Genomic DNA, 21,952 nt, shown 5'->3' with positions numbered 1-21,952 from the left:
ACTTTTACGGTTCCGTATAAGAATATATGGTACCATAAAGGTCCATCCACGCCTCAATACACTTCTTTTCCATGTACCCATCATTGTTGTGGATGCACTTTTCTCATGGGTCTTATTGTTTAAAACTCCTAGCACTTTAAAGGTCATGATTCAGATAATGCCAGACCCGAGTTCAGGTCAGAGAGTTGGGCAGTTTTTTTTTTATAGAAGGGGTTTCTTGGGGTGATGCAAGTCCCTTTCAGCCGACTACATTTCCACCCCAAAGTCTGCCTTCACATATTTTTTACTTCAGATGGACTTCAAGACTTTCAGCATCCCCGTTCCTTCATACACCAACCTTGCAAACCCCTAGCCTACTTCCCATCTACTGCATCCATACCCCTTATATTGAACCCCAAGCATCCACTACCTCTAATCCCCATCCCTAGCAACTCCACCTCCATACTCCAACATACCAAGATTTAAAAAATTGATACATGTGAGGCATGCATAAATCCTCACTATGCACAAACCTTTGCAATGCAGACGCTTCCATCATGTGAACCTTTATTCAGCCCATTTTGGACAAAGTAAAGCTTCTCTGGACAGTCTATCTCCACAGCTACTTAAACCTTCCCTTTCCTTTTTGTGGCTCATTTAGAAAAAGTGCACAAAAAAGGCAGTTTGATACACTTGCCTGGAGTTCTTCTTTAATCAAGAAAATGCAAGGGCTGTGGCATAAGTTTATAATACTTAAAATATAAAACTGAATTATTAGGCACAATCAGCAAGCACATTCATTAAACCTCATCTCGTTTTTAGAAATGCTAGAATCTTCTTGGCGTTTTCTGTATTCCAGCCTTGTGCACTTAGAGGACCTTCACAAACACTAACATAAGTGTCCAAAACCTTCTCCCCAACTTCTTTAAAGTTCAGGATTTTGTTGTGCGTCTCAGAATCGGATCCTGGTTGGATGTCTGAGCAGTAGCTGAGGGCCCAGAAACACATCTCTCCACAGTACATTAAAGCCAGGACATGGACGTCACTGAAGATACCTAAGTGGGAAAAAATGCACGGTTAATACCTTGTACATTTAACAAGAGCATACAAACTGAACATGTACTGTAAAAGAGAGGTTTGCTTAAAAGGGGAAGCCTACTCAAAACTCGTATCCCAGTTTGTAGTACATGCTGGAGAGGTAAACCTCCTGAACTTTTCTTATATCTAATGGGTAGCTTAGTACCCAGATTTCTACATAGGTGCAGTGGCCGTTATAAGGGAGTCTTGTTCTCCTGCTTTTTATATATCTACTTTTCTGAAATCAGACCTTTTCTGTAACTTTAAGTTTATAAGCAAAAATCAGCTCTGCTTGCTAGAAAATTAACTTAGAACCCCAAACATCATATACAGTATCTCTCTTTGGAAAAGGTGTATAGGTGTGCTTGATATGTGTAATAGAAGAGATCATCAAACATGTGAATCCAAAAATACGCTATGTGGAAAATGTACTTAAAAAAAAAATTAAAATGATTAATACATGAAAATAATACACAATAAAGGTGCACTGTGTGTGTGTAAGAACACACATTATTATTTATTTATAAAAAAAATGTTTAAGTCCCAAAACAGTTCACAGACAAGTGCAAATAAATCTTCTTGATGATAAAGTGCAAAAGGGTAAAGGTGCAGTATTAGCTCACAGACTTGTATCCCCCACAGCAGCACGTGATAATGGAAAAGGTGATGGTACCCTTACCAGCTATTAAATTAGCATAAACTTTAAAGCTTGCAAGGGCCAGTGTAGTACCAGCAAGAAATCTCCCCACGACCCGATCTTTCACCTCATGAAAAAAATGAGAATGAAACTCTTACCAGATGTAAAGATGTCACAGATCAGGTAGATCAGGTAAAGATGATGCACAAGAAAGCTAGCAAAAACAGTTTGCTGAAGACAAGCAGACTAAGGACATGGATTACTGGGACCATGTCATGGGGTCTGATGAGACCAAGATAAACTTATTAGGTTCAGATGGTGTCAAGCATGTGTGGCAGCAACCAGGTGAGGAGAACAAAGACAAGTGTGTCTTGCCTACAGTCAAGCATGGTGGTTGGAGTGTCATGTTCTGGGGCTGCATGAGTGCTGCTGGCACTGGGAAGCTACAGTTCATTGAGGGAACCATGAATGCCAACATGTACTGTGACATACTGAAGCAGAGCATAATCCCCTACCTTCGGAGACTGGGCCACAGGGCAGTATTCCAACATGAGAACGACCCCAAATACACCTCCAAGGCGACCAATGCTTTGCTAGAGGAGCTGAGGGTAAAAGGTGATGGACTGGCCAAGCATGTCTCCAGACCTAAACCCTATTGAGCATGTGAGGGGCATCCTCAAATGGAAGGTAGAATGGATGGAAATAGATGTATGAGTTCTGCCAGCATTGCTGCAGAGGTTAAAAGGGTTGGGGGGGGGGGGGTCAGCCTGTCAGTACTCAGACCATACACCACACACTGCATCAAATTGGTCTGCATGGCTGTCATCCCAGAAGGAAGCCTCTTCTAAAGATGATGCACAAGAAAGCCCAAAAACAGTTTGCTGAAGACAAGCAGACTAAGGACATGGATTACTGGAACCATGTCCTGTGATCTGATGAGACCAGGATAAACTTATTTGGTTTAGATGGTGTCAAGCGTGTGTGGCGGAAACCAGGTGAGGAGTACAAAGACAAGTGTGTCTTGCCTGCAGTCAAGCATGGTGGTCGGAGTGTCATGGTCTGGGGCTGCATGAGTGCTGCCGGCACTGGGGAGCTACAGTTCATTGAGGGAACCTTGAATGCCAACATGTGCTGTGACATACAGAAGCCGAGCATGATCCACTCACCTCAGAGACTGGGCTGCAGGGCAGTATTCCAACATGATAACGACCCCAAACACACCTCCAAGATGACCACTGCCTTGCTAAAGAAGCTGAGGGTAAAAGTGATGGACTGGCCAAGCATGTCTCCAGACCTAAACCCTATTGAGCATCTGTGGGGCATCCTCAAACGGAAGGTGGAGGAGCACAATGTCTCTAACATCCACCATCTCTGTCATCATGGAGGAGTGGAAGAGGACTCCAGTGGCAACCTGTGAAGCTCTGGTTAACTCCATGGCCAAGAGGGTTAAGGCAGTGCTGGAAAATAATGGTGGCCAGACAAAAAATTACCACTTTGGGCCCAATTTTGACATTTTTAACTTAGGAGTGTACTCACTTTTGTTGCCAGCGGTTTAGACATTAATGGCAGGGTGTTAAATTATTTTGAGGGGACAACAAATTTATACTGGTATACAAGCTGTACACTCACTACAACTCCATACCCAAGAGGGTTAAAGAAACAAATACAGAGGCGCCTCTAAATGCAGACTGTAAATACACTTTAAAAGTAAGTTGTAAGCTACATGAAAAACTCACATTTCCCATGAGTATAAAAAGCCTTATGAAAGGGTGAGGAGTCCCTCTGTGGAATCCTGTGCAGTTAGACTTGGGGGCCCCTCATAGGAAATGTGAGTTTTTCATGTAGCTTCCAACTTACTATTAAAGTGTATTTACAGTCTGAATTTAGAGGCGCCTCTGTATGTTTCTTTTTCATGTTCTGGGACAATCGCTTCTGTCATTTCCCCGCCTGCTGATAGCTTCCTTAACTTGTGGACCTATTCATTGATGGTGCCCCCAAAAAAACTTTTTGGACACTAAACGTTCATAAGGACTTTATCATTCACTGCCATTTGAACTGGTGCCGATTCATCTCATCAAGAGGGTTAAGGCAGTGCTGGAAAAAAATGGTGGCCACACAAAATATTGACACTTTGGGCCCAATTTGGACATTTTCACTTAGTGGTGGACTCACTTTTGTTGCCAGCACCCATTTAGACATTAATGGCTTTGTGTTGAGATATTTTGAGGAGACAGCAAATATAGACTGTTATACAAGCTGTACAATCACTACTTTACATTGTAGCAAAGTGTCATTTCTTCAGTGTTGTCACATAAAAAGATATAATAAAATATTTACAAAAATGTGAGGGGTGTACTCACTTTTGTGAGATACTGTGTGTGTGTGTATATATATATATATATATATATATATATATATATATATATATATATATATATATGAGAGAGAGATGTATGTTTTAAAAAAAAAGGCTGGGTTCACACATATGCGAATTGGATGTGGGTTTCCTAATTCGCATGAAAGGAGAATGTGACCTGCTCTCAATGGAGCTGGTTCACACAGCTCCGAGGGCGGCAGCGGTCTGGATTTAAAAAGGGTCCTGCGTGTCTTTGGTTCCAATTCAGGTGCGAATTCAGGAAAAAAATTGGATCTGATTCTCACCTGAATTGGTGATCAGGGATGCCCCAGACCAGATGCTGTGAACCGCAACCGCAGCATATGTGAATCCAGCCTAAAACTGCACACACTCACAGAATGGCAACAAACTACGATCTTAAAAATCTCCATAGACGACACTTTAAACTGGTAACCTGTACACATTTTTAGAGTTCCAGAGGAGGTCTAGTGCTAGAATTATTGTTCTTGCTATAACGTTCGCAGGGATACCTCACGTGTGGTGCGATCACCAGGTACATATGCGTGCGCTTCTGCGTGCCCTCACAGGGGTAACGGGGGCACTTTAAAACTTTTATTTATTTATTTTTGACACTGTCTCTTTAATTTTTTTTGATCACTTTTATTCCCATCACAAGAAAGGTAAACATCCCTTGTGACAGAAAAAAGGCAAAAGGTCCTCTTTATGGAGACATCTGGGGTCTATAAACCCCAAATCTCTCCTCTACCCTGGAAAGCATGAGTTAAAAAAACATAATAATAAATGATCATCTCATGCTTTCCAAAAAAAGAGGAAAAAAAAAGTGTTTACATCTGCCCTAACTGGAAGTGACATATTGATGTCGCTCCCAGCCTCCTAGACCATAGAGATGGCCAGGAACCTTACAATCCTCAGCCAGCACTATGATAGGCCGGGGGGTGTATAAGCAATCCAGCAGCTAAGCAGCCGCTGGGATTGCTTTTATATGAAAGAGCATCACCGTCTGAAAAAAAAAAAAATTAAATTAAAAATACAGAGGTTATGGCAATCAGCTGCAGCCATAACCCCGCTATAAACACCAGAAGCCAATCACATACATGTACACGATTCAGCAGCAAGTAGATTTTATGGAGAATGCAACTGGAACACCCAAGAGATGGAAGGAAAACTAGCAGAGAATATGGAGCCCACCACGGCTTACCTCTCCGTTTAAAGATTTAGTGTCTCCAGGTTGTACAATTTCAGGCTTTGTTCAAAAGGGTGTACTATAGCGCCCATGCGAGAGCCATGCTTGCCTTCACAGGAATGCCTAGGTGTGAATCCCTGTGCATCCCCATGCAAGCAAGCCCATTCATGTCAATTGGATAGCAGTGGCTGTACAGACATAGCCGGTGCTCCCAATTTGACAGCCGCGCGAGTGGGGGTGCACGGCCCTGAACAAAGTGTGATCTTTAATTGGAATGAGTGGCTCCACTGACTAATAGAATTAACTTAAAAAATCAATGTCTCTCTTACCAAGACCTCACCGCCAAGGTCAGCAACATTCCTTATGCTGGCTTTTTCACCTGATGGCCCAGCGTGTGCAGTTTGGCCCCATAAAAGTCTACAGACACTAAACATCAGTTCAGAGGGGTAAGGGGAGAAGGGTAAGGAAACTTTTAACATTTAAGGTGTTATTTCTTCTACATAACAAACATGTAATATCTATAAAAGCTACTGTACCTTTAGCCAACAAAGTGGCCGTGTTTATGTCCCTAAATGAAACCTCGTTGTTCAGTTGTATAGGACTTCTTGTCTTCAGCATTTTTAGGAGATAGTAAACACCATCCTTGAGACACTGGAAAAACCATATAATAGCCGTGTAAATATTAAAACAGGATTAAAATATAGAAAAATATAGAAGTTTCCAATGTTGAGTTTCCTCTCCTTCCAAAAATGTTGCCTGGCTGTCATGCAGATTTAGTGACTTTTATACAAGGAAAAACAATGAGACACAATAAGTAGTCAGTGATGTCAAAGTGAAGTCAGATTTCCTAATCTATGCTTGTTACTGGTCAGTAGTACTTGAAGATGACCTCCAGCCTTCACTTGAGTCTAGCACAGTAGTAAAGGCTCCTCTCCTGCATGGAAATTGTTTTCTGTGAACTCCACTAACATAATGTGCATTAGATGCTGCAGTAAATCAGACATAGCCCATGTTCAGCATTATCCAGCTTTCCACCCATGCCATACCTGGCTCGCCTCTTTCATTTACTTTCTTTACGTTCTTTCAATCATAGAGGCTCAGCGTTACATCTGGGTGTTACCAAGAGTGGTCTCCATACAAATGTATTCTGCCTAGGATTGCTCACTCCCCCAGACTGACATCCATCCATCAAGGTATTTTTATATTTTGCATAACTCCTCCCAAGATCCATTCCACTGCTTTCAACAGGGCTAAGGGCTCTTGAGAGGAGTACAGAGGCAGAGGGCTAGGATGTTTTTAGGAAGTTATATACAGCACCCTGGCAGTCCTCTCACCAGCCATGATCTACCTGCATTGCATAGAGAGGCAAGACCCAGTATTTCTTCACAAATTCTAAGGTATGTAATAAAAAAACTAGGTTTTATTTAAAAATGTTATTAGTAAGGCAACATTTTTTTTTAATTTGCCCCATAATGTGCTAGTATGTGCCACATCACAGCGGACAGCGGACTTGTCAAATGAAGCCCTCCAACGTTGTGGTATCATTGCTCCAGTTGGTCCTGGCTGCTTCAATCTTTGCCTGGTCTTCCTTCCGGGTTTGCTCTGTTCATGACATCACTCTTGCACACGGGAGTCACATCATCACAGCACAGAGCTGTGCTGTAAATGTACTCTGAGCTGTGCATGTGCGGCTCAGAGTACATTATCACTGACAGGCCAGGAGAAGCATTTATGACAGAAGAGCAACATTTGCGAGTCGGATAAGGTGTAGTGGAGGAAGCCCTAAGTCCACATATTTGAGCCGCCATTGGACACCTTTAACCGGTAAGAAGTTTTCACCTTTCTGGTATGAAGTTTGCACTAACACTTGGGTGATCTTTCACTTTATTCACGTGTGTAAAGTGCTTGTTCAAGATTAAGGCTCACATTGCAACGTTATCTGGTAAGGGGCTACTCCCTCTACTTCACATATAAGGATATATTGATTCATTAATGACTGTATTGAAGATCTCCTGATTCATTGAAGTTCATTCTTTGGCTGTTTTGGGATCAGTGTAAATGATCTGAGGACTATATTCATCCTATATGTGTTAGGATAACATGCCTTTTTATATGTTTATTTGTACACTATTTTTTCATTACACCTTTATTTAAAGGTTTTTCATATCGTGTGGGAATCACCAACAATTTGGATTATTTAGATGTGAATGTATTTGCATTTCTTATTCTTGTTGAGCGCACTACACTATTTTCACCATTTTTAACTCTAGTGCTGCCGCAAAATTGGAAGGTTAGCGCACCCCTTTCTTTCACAGTAAATCCACATATTATTAGGTGGATTAGGCTTTACTGGTTGCTGTTCATTAGTCACAGCAATCAACTGGCCTTATGTATGTCAGTATCTGGAGGCCAACAAGGAAATATACCTGCAGTATTAAGCCAGAAGATTGTTCATTGGTTATCTTATAGTTCTGTAAGTGACAGCTTTCACAAGGAACCTCAATGGGAAATATCTTTAGTTGCCTCGTATATTATGGTGCCTACACAGTTGTTATTTTGGTTGCTGTGTTTACCTGATGGAAAATTCTCTGATCACTCAGGTTCCAGTTTTCTCTCTCACCCACAGTATGACAGTACATGTAAAGCAAGGCTCCTCGCCTCCAGTGCAGGCATTCCTCAACATCCATGTCAAGGAGAAACCGCTGAAAAAAAAAAAATCTCAATTTTATTATAGATTAAATATTAGAAAAATCATCTACACAATCATCTGGGACTTCCTATTCTGCTGCATGTTTCATAAAATGTCCTCTATAAAAGATGCAATTATTCATAACTAAATTTTTTAGGCTGAGCTATGATGTGACATTTTATTCCTGGGCGTTGCATATTCCTGAACATGGATTGCTCTTTAGAGACCAAAGCAAGTGTGAACAAGCCTTTAGGTGGGATAAAAAGATTAAATTTAGGCCTCATGCACACAGGACATTTTCTAAACTCTCCTGGAAGCCTTCCTCTTGGGAGCAGTGTCATGCTTGTAAAAGTGTCTAATGTTTTTACAAGCGTTTAGGTGTGTTTAGAGGCATCAAGCATTTGGGCATTTTCATTGGCAAGAAAAATTAATTCTGTCCATTTAAATGAATTAAGGCTCAAGCTTTAAATGCACCCAGCGTTAATGTGCGTTTAGACATGTTTACAAGCATCAAGTGTTTTTTCTGCCCAAACTCTGCTACTCCTGGACGCACTGGCAGAGGGTTTTTTTTCCTGTTTCTAAACTCTCCTCCCACTAAATGCCGCTAAAACCTGATGTGTGCATGGAAACATAGGATAACATAAAGGGGGGTTTAGAGGCAGGGAAAAATCTAGGAGCAGCTGTAAAAACATCCAGTCGGCCTTACTGTCAGTGCAAGTGCCTTTAGGTAGGACAAAAAAAAATGCGTGCTATTGTTTCTTCGCACACTACAACTATAAAAAAAAAATAATTATTGCTGCAATCGTCAGATGTAGGAGAATTTATTTTCCAGGTGTTTTTTGGTGGCGGTCATTGTAATGGCATATAAATAAAGTACAAAAAATTATTTTGTTACCATTTTGTAGAGGTGCACCAATGGAAAATGTTGGTGCCAAAACCGAAAATGCAGGATGCACTTGGCCGGAAACCGAAAATTAGAGTTTATTAAAAAAAAAAAAAAAAAAAATAGGATTTTTGTACTCACCATAAAATCCTTTTCTCTGAGTTGATTGACAGACACAGCTCCATATTCTTCAACATAGGGTTATGCTGCCCTCTACAGGAATAGGACTAGGCGGACAACATAAAAGCTTGGCTACACCCCGTGGGCTGTCCTCAGCTAACATAACCCCTCTGCTTAGAGATACTCAGTTTTGTAACAAGAAGTAACATAAGCATAAAAAACTCCTTAGGGTGGGTGCTGTGTCTGTCAATGAACTCAGAGAAAAGGATTTTACTGTGAGTACAAAAATCCTATTTTCTCTTCCGTTCATTGACAGACACAGCTCCATATTCTTCATCATAAGGACGTCCCAAAGCAGTGCCGAACATGAGGGGTGGGCATAAAAAAAACCCAAGGCTAAACGCAAGCCAATCCAGGTAATGGTAGCTCAACTTGAACAGGAGCCCAACCTGAAATACACCCTCAAGAGGGAAAAAACAGACCCTCTAAATCGCAGCCCACAAAACTTTTGCGGCCAAAAGGAGGCAACTGCAGATGCCAAATCATGCACTATGTAAACCTTTGGAAAAGTACGCACCGACGACCAAGTGGTCGCCGTACACACCTGCACCACTGACACCTGATCACAGAAGGCCCAAGAAGCACTAAGTGCCCTAGTAGAATGTGCCGTCACAGGGAAGGGGGAGCCCGACCCATAAGTGAAAAAACACGGGTCACCCTCAGTCTGATCCACCTGGAAATGGTCGCAGAGAAAGCAGGAGCCCCTTCCACGGCCCCTCTGCACTCCCAAAGAGTGAGTCTGACCTCCGAAGGGACTCAATGGCTGCCATATAGACCCGAATAGCTCGAACATCATCCAGAGTATACAAGAAAAATACCCTGGAATAAGCCAGCCTGGGACACAAGGATGGCAGCACAATGTCCTCATTGAAATGGAAATCGGAAACAACCTTCGGGAGGAACGACGACCGCAGTAGCAGGACAACCATATCCCCATGAACCACCATATAGGGAGAACGACAAGACAAAGCCGCCAACTCTGACACCCTGCGAGCAGAGGTGAGAGCCACCAAAAAAAAACACCATGTGACAGCGTAAGGAAAGTGATCTCCCATACATTTTCAAAGGGAGGTTTTTAAAGAACCAACAGAACCAGGTTCAAATCCCGCAGTGGCAGAGGAGAACTTACAGGCGGAGTAAAAAGACGACCCTCTGAAGGCATATATGCAACAGTTAATGTGAAGCCAAAGGTCTCTGAAAAAAGACTGCAAAGCAGACACTTGGCCTTGCATGGTGCTCAAAACCAGTTTCTGATCAACACCCTATTGAAGAAAGGCCAGAATCTAAGCCACCAAAAAAGACAGAGGATGGACTCCTTGAACCTCACACCAGTAAATGTAGGCCTTCCACATCCGATGATAAAGCTTTCGAGATGTAGATTTCCTCGCCTTCAAAATGGTGGTAAAACACTGAGCAATTTCAGCACCTGGCTTGCAACAGCCAGGCCGTCAAGGCCAAAGACTGCAAAACAGAATGGAAGATCGGCCTCTGACACAACAGATTGTTCCTGAAAGGAAGCCTCAAGGGGACAGAATGGCTGGAATCCAACCAGCCTCGATCCTGCGTACAAGTCATGGAAGAAGCTGGTGCGGGGGGAAGGAGTAAAACAGATGGCACTTGCTCCATGGAGCCCCCAAAGTGTCTGTGGCATCTGCCAGAGGATCTCACAAGCCAAAAGATCCACCTCGGGGGTGCCCCAGCAACATATCTAATGAAACACGTCTGGATGAAGAGACCAGAACCCCTGTTCCAATGTCTGACAACCGAAGTAATCCACCTGCTAAAATTCCATGCCAGAAATTATGCACAGCGGAGATAGCCGGAATGAACCGTTCTGCCCCCAGGGAATGCCGGAAAACTCCAGGACCGTCAACACACTCTTTATGCCACCCTGGTGATTCACATAAGCCACGGCCGTGGCGTTGCCCGACTGAATCCGCACTGGGAGCCCCTGGAGCTGCTATGATCCAGCCAAGCCTGTTCGTTCGAACTTCCAAGACATTGATGAGCAATCTGGACTCTTTCAACGTCCAACAGCCCTGGGCCGAGTACAGCCCCAGGATTCCTCCCCATCCAGACAGACTGGGATCTGTTGTGACCAATGTCCAGTACAAGGGGAGAAAGGACTTGCCCTATATCAAGGCTGGGGAGCACAGCCACCAGACCAGAGAACTCTTGTCGCCTGACACAGACCAATCACATAGTTAGCAACTTGGGATACTCGTCCCATTGACCAGCATCTTTTTATGAAGGAGTCTCATGTAGAACCGTGCAAATGGAACCTCCATGAAGGGGGATACCATCAGGCTCAACTCTCGCATACACGCCCGAAGAGACGACCACTTGTGGGCTAGCAACAGTTGAAACGCAGAACGCAACTCCTGCAACTGCTTCAGAGAAAGGAACACTCTTGCCAGAGCTGAATCCAGAGTCAGCCCCAGATAATCCCATCTCCTGGTCGGAACTAGGGCAGACTTCTGAAAAATCAGAAACCACCTGATCTCCAGCAAAGTCTGGAGAGTAATTGCCACACTGGCCTTCAGAGCTGATGGAGGCTCCACTCACAAGAGGAGGTCATCCAGGTACCACAGCACAGCACTTCCACCGCTGACGCCGCAAAGCTAAGACACTCCATAGCAAGCCCACCGAGAGAGTTTAACTCAAGGGCCAGCCCCCGTCCTGTGGGTTTTGTCGTGGCTGACTGATCGCAGAGCTATGGTCTGCACATGCTTGCTGGCCGGGCTGAGTGGACCACTGGAACTGCAATAGACCAGCCCATCGCTCAGCCGGCAGTTGCTAGAAGATCTCCACAGGAAAAAAACAGGATCCAAAAACAAACAGCAAAAAGAAAGACAAAAATGCCGGGACCTAGGGCCTGGCAGGGAGACTAGGTCCTACTCCTGAAATAGTAACTTGTTGTACCTCCTTAACAAAACCTAAGTGTCTCTAAGCAGAGAGGGGTTATGCTAGCTGAGGACAGCCCAAGGGGCATAGCCAAGCTTTTGTGTTGTCTGCCTAGTCCTACTCCTGTAGAGGGCAGCATAACCCTATGGTGAAGAATATGGAGCTGTGTCTGTCAATGAACGGAATAGAAATATATATATATTATTTATATATAATTGTATTATATTTGCCTTTTTAAATAATATCATGGATTTAAATGAATATGAATTTATTGTCAGCCATGATTGGCACCTTTAGTGCAAGAAAAGCTCAAGAAAAATGTCTCACTTTAAATTCTATGTATGTCTTCACACTGGTAGGTTGCGCTTTTGTTGTGAGGTTAAAATTCTGCTTGCTGCATTTTTGGCCAGTTAAAAAAAAAAAACACACCAAAAACAGACCTCCCCGTTAAAATGCATTAAAACGCAGAAAGAACGCATCAACAACACACCCATGTTACGTCTTTTTATGTGGTTTTTGAGTCATATAACCTATGAAAAACACACCATACGCACAGTAATATTGCAGCAAAATGCATTTTGGGCACCATTATTGGCACCTTTTTGCAGATAACACCATTTTCCCCCTGATACGTTTTGGCTGCCGAAATTTCGGTGCATCTTTACTATTTTGGGCCAGTTTTCCTTAAATAATAATAATAAAAATAATAGAATAAAATCAGGAGAAATCCATTAAGACTAACCACCAAATGAATAACCAATCTACCCAGAAAAACAGGTATAATCCACCTGTATACACCAGTAGCTGCAATGATATTTACAGTTTTACTAACACGTCAAAGTTGAAAAAAATGTATTTTTGTAAAATCCTTTTCTCTTAAGCTCATTGACAGACGTAGTCCTCGTTGATTAATAACAACTCGGGTTATACTGCCCTCTACAGGAGTAGGACTAGACAGGAAAGAAAACGTTCTGGCCACACCCTAGGGGCAGTCCCAGAGGGTATATCCTCTCACTTCCTGCTACAGCAAATCAGTTATGTCACAAAGCAGTGTTTAGAGAATTTAACCCAACCCAACTCAAAAACAAAGGGGCGGGTACTACGTCTGTCAATGAGCTTAAGAGAAAAGGATTTTACAAAAATCCATTTTTCTCTGTCGCTCATTGACAGACGTAGTCCTCGTTGATTAATAACAACTCGGGACGTCCCAAAGCAGTGCCACAAATGAGGAGTGGGATAACAGAAATCAAAATCCAGAAGGCCCAACCGGAGCCAACCAGAAGCATCAAGGACTCATCGAGCAAAAAGATGAGACCTAAGTGAAAAAATCCCAACAAACCCTCGAGGTATACCAACGGTCTCCTCAAATTGCGGCCTGCAAAACCTTGCGGCCAAATGAGGCATCCGACGATGCCATCACATTAACTTTATAAAATTTTGTAAAGGTATGAACCGACGATCAAGTAATCGCCTTGAAAACCTGGACCCCTGACGCCTGATGGCGGTAGGCCCAGGAAGTACTGAGCGCCCGAATAGAGTGCGCCTTAACAGGGAACGGAGGATTCCGACCCTTACATAGAATAAGCCTGTACCACCGTCTGTCTAATCCATTTGGAGATAGTCGCAGCAGACGCAGGCAACCCCTTTCTGGGGCCATCCGTGATCACAAAAAGTGAATCCGTTTTACGGAACGATTCCGTAGTCTTCAGGTATACCCTGATTGCCCGAACTACATCCAAGGAATGCAACGCACATTCCTGAGGATGATTGGGCTTAGGACACAAGGAAGGTAGCACAATATATCTTCATTCAGATGAAAATCTGAAACCACCCTAGGAAGAAAGGATGGCTTCGGATGAAGAACTACCTTATCCCTATGAACCACTAGATATGGGGAATGGCATGATAATGCAGCCAGTTCTGACACCCTGCGTGCAGAAGTGATAGCCACCAAGAAGGCCACCTTCTGGGATAATGTAAGCAAGGGAATCTCCCTGATCTTTTAAAAGGGAGGTTTCTACAGAACCGACAAAACCAAATTAAAGCGGAGTTCCGGGCAGAGAAACGTTTTTTTCTTGAACATACCCCCGGGACAGTCAGGGCTAGCACATTCCACAATGGCTAGCCTCTGATCTGTCCCGGTTCGCACTTACCTTTTAGAAGAAATACTTACTTACTTAGAAATTTTCTTCCACAGCGTTTCCATCTCGGTTGTGGGCAGCTAAAGACGGCGCGGTCCTCTTCTCCGTCTTCTTCCGCGTCTTCGTGTCCCTGAATGCACTGCACCGGCCCCTCTCGTCACTTCCGATGCGGCGCCGCATTCCTAAACAGCGTCGCCCGGAAATGACGAGCGGGGCCGGTGCGGCGCATTGATTCCTGGGAGCTATGACGTTTAGCTCCGAGGAATCATCGCGAGGCAGGAAGTGACGGGGTGAGCCTCGGCGCTGGAGGAGGAAGCTGTCATAGGTGAGTATTTACGATCGTCAATAAAAAGGTGAGTAAACAAAAAAAAAAAAAATAACTATCCAATTCCTTTTCAGGTGCGGCATACCTAGCGGAGGGGCACAAAAAAAAAAAAAATATTTTTTGTGCCCGGAACTCCGCTTTAAGATCCCAGGGCGGTAAGGGCGCGCGCACTGGCGGAGCCAAGTGCCGCACCCCCTGGATGAAATTCCGCACCAAGGAATGAATAGCCAGCGGCTTCTGAAAGAAGATTGCTAACGCTGAAAACCTGACCCTTGATAGTGCTCAAGGATAGTTTCTGCTCAACCCCCTTTTGCAGAAAAGCCAAAATTCGGGTCACCAAATAGGTACGTGGGGGAAATCCCAACGATTCACACCACGCAATATAAGTCTTCCATGTGCAATAATAGAATTTGCTAGAAGTCGCTTTCCTTGCTTTAATTAGAGTAGGAATAACTGAAGCTGACAACCCATTGTCCTTCAGAACCTGGGTCTCAATGGCCAGGCCGTTAAAACCAGCGACTGTAAAGCACGATGGAAGATCGGTCCTTGAGACCGCAGATCCTCCCTGAGAAGAAGTCTCCAAGGAGCGTCTGCGACTAGCCTGCCCAAGTCGGCGTACCCGGCTTGACGAGGCCAGCCCGGAATTACCAGGATAACTGGAGTTCCCTCCACCTCTATCCTGCGGAGAAATCTCAGCAGTAACTTGAGAGGGGAGGGAAGACATACAGTAGCTGATACTTCCCCTACGGGGCGCTCAGCGCGTCTGCTGCGTTCGCTAGAGGATCGCGGGCGCGAGCCCTGTTGAGCCAACCTGCCAATAGATCCATATCCGGGGTGCCCCAATGAAGGGACAGCTGGTGAAATACCTTTGGATGAAGAGACTATTCCTCTTGATCCAGAATCTGACGGCTGAAATAATCTGCCTGTCTACCCCCGTGATAAATATCGCGGAGAGAACTGGAACAACTGTTCCCCCAATAAAGAATGTTGGCCACTTCTATGGCCGCCATTGCACTCTTGGTGCCCCTTGGTGATTGACATAAGTCATGACCATGGCATAGTCCGATTGGATCCGAACCGGACTGCCCTGGAGCTGCTCGGTCCAGTAAATCAGACAAAGTCTGATCGCTCTCAATTCCAACACCTTTATCGGTAACCTGGAATTCATCAGAAGAAATGACTTCCCCTGGCTGAGCATCGGAGACCGAAGCCACCAGACCAGATCCTCCCTGGTCTGCTCGCTCAATCGGATCCGATTGTCCAGGGAATCGGGATTCCGATTTCATATGAGAAGAATCTCCTCTTTGGAGAATTTGGGTATGAGACTGGGCAAACGGTACTGCCTCTAAGGAGGCGACCATCAATCCCAGCCAGTTGATGGACAGCAACATCCGAATCATTGACTGAATCTTCTGGAGTTTCTCCGCCTGGAGAAACACTCTTGCCAAGGATGTATCCAAAATTAGGCCCAGATAGTTCAGTCTCCTGGTGGGAACCAGGGATGATCTTTGGGAAAAGCAAAGAAAACGCTGATGTCCTGCAAAGATGGGGATATGAAGATAGGCATCCTAACTGTCTATGGACGCCAGGAAATCCCCCTGATGCAGGGAGGCCACCAATGTATGGATGGACTCCATCTCTTCCAAGACCAGAATTGGACGCACCTAGCCCTTTTTCCTGGGCATTGTGAACAGGTTCGACTAGAACTCTTCCAAGGAATGAGAACTACCACTGCTTGTTGCATCAAGCTGTTCCCCGCAAAGCTTTTTAAGCGACCCGGGGATGTCGAATATTGGAAGGGAAGAATCGCACCGGTGGAAGTGATCGAAACTCGATCTTGTATCCCGACCACATGACCTTGCGAACCCCTTTATCCGGGATTCTGGAAAGCCCTGGATCCGAAAACCGGTGAAGACGTCACCCCACCCTAGAGATGGGTGGGGCCCATTCTGTCAATCCAACGAGATAACAGTGGCTTTATTTAGTCTGGAAATCGGTGAGTCCACTATTGGTGGTACCGTCCATCTTTGTAATGAGGGATTCCTCAAAATGATAGCGCCTAGCAATGCGTTTGGAAATAGCAGGGGCTCGTTTACGGAAGACCCCATTTGGGCAAGGGAAACCCTTCACCATTTTGGTAGGTTTGCTAGTACCAAAAAAGGAATATGAGTCTCAGCTACCTCTGCCGGTGTAACCTCAAGATTCAAGGTTTCCTGGCAATGACCAGCTCAGAATCCGTATCTGAAGTATCAGATGACATAGGGGTAGGCGGGGGTCGCTTTTCTTGACCCCCGTCCCTGACAGGCTACCTCCACCCGGGATACCAAAGACTCCAAAACTGCTGATAATGCATCATCACAAGTGGGGTACTGGAGGGTCCTGCGGCCACCCCGAGGGGATCAGGTGGGGATACATGAGTGGCAGGGTTCATGTAACAAGACACTTGCCAGCAAACATAAAAAAATTAATTGCAAGAAAAAAACTTTTTTTTTTTTTTTTAAAACTTAGTCCCCCAGCGCAGTAGCGCCCCTCAGTCTACCTGCTTGGACCCCTCAGAGAGAGAGAGAGAGAGAGAGAGAGAGACCCCAAGGCTCACCTGATGCACAGAAGTTTCTTATCAACCTGCTTCCAGCACTGTCTGTTACAGACAGGAAGTCTTTGGCTTGCTTTCCCTGGGCCAAGGAGGCGGCTCCGCCCCTTTACACGCCTTCAGGCGCCTCCCAATTACTCCACGAGGTGTTTGGTCACCTCAAACATGGCCGCCCCCATGCTGGAGACATGAGGCTACGCCAATATGGCGGCCTCGTGCGATCTGCAGAAAAATGGCGGCGGCCTGTGTAGGATAGCGGCGGCTTGCAAGCGGCCTGCGGGATGTGTGCATTCGGCCTGTGGAAGTGCCTCGGCCTGCGGGAGGCTGTGTGGCCTGTGGAAGTGACCGGCTTTCTGGAGGAATGGCGATCTGTGGCTGCAGTAACTCAGGCATAGGCATCGGCCTGTGTACACACTAGACAGGTAGGATACCTCTATACCTCAATAGTAATGCCTTTTAGTAGTCTGCCACTGACTTCAGTCACCCTTACAGTCATATAGTGACTTTAGATAGTCAGCTCCCAAACCAAGCCTCCTGGTTTCTATTCACAAAAATCACACTCAAATTGGGGGATCTGTGACCTGTTATAGGATAGAGGGGAGACCCAGAAAACCGAGTGTCCGATCATCCCAGAGAGGGGCCCGCGTCCACCAACAACCCGACAGGGGGAGAGGGGGGAACATTCTACTCACCATACCGGAACCAGGCGGGCGCCAACTCCTGACAGAACCCCTCTCCACCGGGGTGGGGGGGGCTGTCGACCAATACGGACGCCGTGACTCTGTTGGTCATTGGCGTCCAGGCGAGACGTTTAACTCGCAGGGTCAGTCCCCGTCCAGTGGGACTATGTCGCGGCCGACCCAGCGCGGAGCTATGGCCTGCACGCGCTCGTAGGCTGAACTGGGGTGACCACTGGATCTCAACATCCAGCCCGTCGCCCAGTTTCAGCGTACTTGCTTGAAGATCTCACAGGAACACTGGAGAAAAAAAGCTGTCTAAAAAAGTATTTCTAAAAAAAAATCTTGCCAGGACCGAAGATCCTAGCAAGGAATCTAGGTCCTTACTCCTAACTAGACAGGAAAAAACTGATTTGCTGTAGCAGGAAGTGAGAGGATATACCCTCTGGGACTGCCCCTAGGGTGTGGCCAGAACGTTTTCTTTCCTGTCTAGTCCTACTCCTGTAGAGGGCAGTATAACCCGAGTTGTTATTAATCAACGAGGACTACGTCTGTCAATGAGCGACAGAGAAATTTAGTTTGAGCATTGAAGTTTGTTCTGACCTTGGTCATGAAGGGGTTAAAGACTAAAGCCCCTGTTGTTCTGTACTGTATGACTAAGAAAACTTACCGTTAGTTTACCGGTAACGGTCTTTCCGACGAGCCTTCCAGGACAGCCCAAACATGAGAGATGATAGGCTCCTCCTACCGGAAACACAATCAATCACAGTTGTTAAAATACCTCACCCTTCCCTCTGCCCCTCAGTTGTAAAAAAGTATCTTCCACAACCATTTTCCGAGGGAAGTGTTTCATTAATTCTATAGGTACTTACCACCTAAGTTTTATCTATTGTTACTACACCCTTTTAACAGGGCGGGAATAGGCCGGCCGTCCTGGAAGGCTCGTCAGAAAGACCGTTAACGGTAAACTAACGGTAAGTTTTCTCTCCTCGCCTTCCAGGACGGCCCAAACATGAGAGGATAATAGATTAACCATAGGCCTACCTATGTTTGTCCTGCATTCACAGTGTGTACCTGTACCTGCCATTTGATTGATGTGGAATAAAGATACTCCTTTCTTTGAAAATTCATCAGAAGTGCGGTCATTCCTTTTTGTTTGAAGCTATTCTGGATTGCGGATCCGACCAGCACCTGATCCTAGCCTCACCTGGAGCGGTCTACCCTGTTTGGATTTTGCCTACCTTAGGGTGGGACAACTGCTTGTAAGACCTTTCAGCCAAAGGCTAGGTCTTGTTGAGACAGTACTTCTACAAGGTAATGCTTCAGGAATGTGTCGTGACTGGACCAGGTGGCTGCACTGCGGATCTGTTCCCATGATGCTCCAGCCTTCTCGGCCCAGGATGTAGCTAGGGCTCTTGTCGAGTGCGCTTTAATCTTAGTTGGAGCAGGAACACTGGATGCCTCATAAGAGGTGGTAATTGCTTGTCTAATCCACCTAGATACTGAAGGCTTGGAGGCCTGCAGTCCCTTTCTGGGCCCAGCGTGAAGGACTAAAAGATGGTTGGATCTCCTGAAGGTTTTGGCTCTTTCTAATTAAGTGAGAAGGGCTCTTCTCACATCAATACAATGGAATACCTTTTCCTTACTATTTTTGGGGATAAAGAGGATCTGGTTTTAGGACAATTCTATCTGGAAAAACCACCATAAATGGTTCTTTTATAGTGAGAGCTTGTAGGTCCCCTACTCTTCTTGCTGTCATAATGGCTAGCAGGAAGGCCAATTTCAAATACAAAAATTTAGGGGGAGATTTCCTTTAAAGGTTCGAAGGGATCCTTAGATAATGCCTCTAGGACCCTGGTCAGGTCCCAAGGGGTGTCTTTTACAATAGGGGTAACCCTCTGTCTGGCCAACAAAAATCTTTTGATTAACAGTTCTTTTGCCAGACTAGTGTCCAAAAAATACCAAAAGAACCGCTATTTGTACCCTAAGGGTGTTCGTTGCCACACCCTTATCTACTCCATCCTGTAAGAATTCTAGGATCGTGGGAATAGAGGTAGAGGCAAAATCTTTTTGCCTACGCCAGGTACAAAATCTTTTCCAAACTTTTGTATAAATCTTTTTCGTAATTGGCTTTCTGCTCAGCGAGAGAGAGTGTCCACTACTCTTTCTGAGCAACCCTTTGAATTTAGGAGTTGGCGCTCAGTAACCAAGCTGAATCCTGGGTCCGGACACAACACTGGTCCCTTAGACAGCAGGTCTGGGGAGACTGGAAGATGTCATGGGCAAGCTATTGACATGGCTTTCAGGATGGCAAACCAAGGCCTTTTTGGCCACCATGGGGCAATTAGAATTAATTGCAGATTCTGCGACTGACTCAATTTCTGTAGGACTCTGGGAATTAACCTTGGGGGGGGCGGGAGGCATAGGCTAGATTGAACTGCCACGGTTGGGCTAGTGCATCCAATCCAGCCATCCCTCTGATCCGAGGGAGGGAGAAGAACGTCTTTACCTTCTTGTTCTGAGTGGAGGCAAACAGGTCTATCTCTGGGTTCTCAAACCTTTGTACTATTAACTGGAAGATTTTGGGACTTAGTTCCCATTCTCCTTTTATAAGGTGACGGCTGAGGATGTCTGCTTGTGAGTTGTTCTTCCCCTTGATGTGAATGGCCACAAGGGAAATTATCCTCTCTTCGGCCCACCCCAGGATCTCTTTGGTCAGGGCTAAGATGGGACTTGACCTGGTTCCTCCTTGTCGATTCAGATAGACAACAGTTGTGGTATTGTCCGACAGGATCAGAACTTCTCTGTTTAAAATGAACTTTTGGAAAGCTTTTAAAGCTTCCCCCACTGCCTTCAGCTCTCTGAAGTTGGATGAGGCCTGTGCTGTTCTTTTGTTCCAGATCCCTTGCGCCTGAGCCCCCTCCAGGTGAGCTCCCCAACCCTTCGGGCTGGCATCTGTGGTAATCTCTATGGGATTCCACTGCCCCCAGGGTCTGCCTTCTCTTAGGTTGTTTGGGTTTGTCCACCATTCCAAATATATCTGCACCTGAGGAGTGAGATTGACGTAGAGGACAGATGGAAGAAGAGATGCTCTCTTGCATGGAGTTGTGCCCACACAACCGCTGGGATTCTGGCCGACATTAGTCCCAAGACTCTTAGAATCTCTCTTCTGGAACAGGAGGGAGCTTCCTTGAGAGTTAAGACTGAGGAAACAATTTTCTCCCTCTTTTCTCTGGGTAGAAAGTTTCTGAGCCCTTGAGTCTACCTGGAAACCCCAAAAGGTCTGTATTTGGGTAGGTTTCAGGGATGACTTTTCCAGGTTGATGAGCCATCCTAACTTTTGTAGGGAGTCTATCACCTGTTGGGTATCCAAGTTTTACTAGCTGCTGATTTGCCAAAAATCAGTAGGTCGTCTAAATAGGGAATCAGGGCTATCCCTTGAAGGTGTTGGTGGGCCACCGCCTATGCCAGGATCTTTGAAAAGATTCTTGGACTGGCTGCTAGTCCGAAGGGTAGTGCTCTGAACAGTGCCAGTGAGTAGTCCCTTCTTTTGTCACTATCGCAAACCTCAGGAAGGGCTGATGTTCCTGGTGAATGCGGACATGCAGGTATGCATCTCTGAGGTCTAGCGTGGTCATGAAAATGTCTTTCAGTAGATTCTTTCGCACTGAATAAATGGTTTCCTTTGAAAACTTTTTGTAAAGTAGAAACTCGTTGAGGTTTTTCAAGTTTATCAGGAGATATTTTCCTGATGGTTTTGGGACCATAAATACATGGGAGTAGAAACCCTGGAAGAATTGATCTTCTAGGACTGGAATTATCACCAACTGTTCTGCCAGTTCCTGAATCCCTTGCAGTAGGGCTTCTTTTATATGAATCTTTTTGGGGACATGAGTAAGAGTTACTGTTGTAGGAGGTATGGAGGCAAATTGTAGGCGGTAACCTTTCTGTATGAGGGAATAAATATATGGGGAGACTGAAATTGCTTCCCATTGCGCCAGAAATTGACTTAGTCTGCCCCCCACTTTGACTTTGGCGTCACTTGTTATCCCTTGAGCCTGAAGAGGAAGGGAAGAGCAAACTGTTTCTTTGTCTTCCTTTCCGAAAACCCCATCTTTTGGCAGGCTCTCTTTTGTGCCTATGCTGGCTTTGTTCCAGGGGGCCACGAAAATTTTTTCTGGCAACCTCTTTTTTGGGTTTTGCAGGAGACTTCTTCCCTTTCTCCGAGGACCTGGTCAGAAATTTATCCAGACCAGACCCAAATAGTAGGGACCCTTCAAAAGGCAAACCACAGAGTTTTGTCTTAGAGG

At 45.2% G+C, this 21,952-nt stretch overlaps 1 protein-coding gene across 3 annotated transcripts in view; it reads right to left on the bottom strand.

The window, feature by feature from the left end:
• Positions 1 to 718: 718 nt before the first annotated feature.
• RIMOC1 (RAB7A interacting MON1-CCZ1 complex subunit 1) overlaps positions 719 to 21,952 on the bottom strand; it is a 42,603-nt gene continuing 21,369 nt past the window's right edge. For all 3 annotated transcript variants that reach the window (XM_082262454.1, XM_082262455.1, XM_082262456.1), the window contains 3 exons: positions 7,827 to 7,955; positions 5,790 to 5,904; positions 719 to 1,034 (listed from right to left, as the gene is read on the bottom strand). In XM_082262454.1, the coding sequence (XP_082118580.1) occupies positions 787 to 1,034; positions 5,790 to 5,904; positions 7,827 to 7,955 (492 nt within the window). In that variant the 3' untranslated portion in view covers positions 719 to 786. The remainder of the gene's footprint in view (positions 1,035 to 5,789; positions 5,905 to 7,826; positions 7,956 to 21,952) is intronic.

The sequence above is a fragment of the Pelophylax lessonae genome (genome assembly GCF_965119305.1).
Source record: "Pelophylax lessonae genome assembly, chromosome: 1".
NCBI lineage: Eukaryota > Metazoa > Chordata > Amphibia > Anura > Ranidae > Pelophylax > Pelophylax lessonae.
The sequence above is the reverse complement of the archived record's forward strand: the minus strand, read 5'-3'. Positions and strand labels throughout refer to the sequence as shown.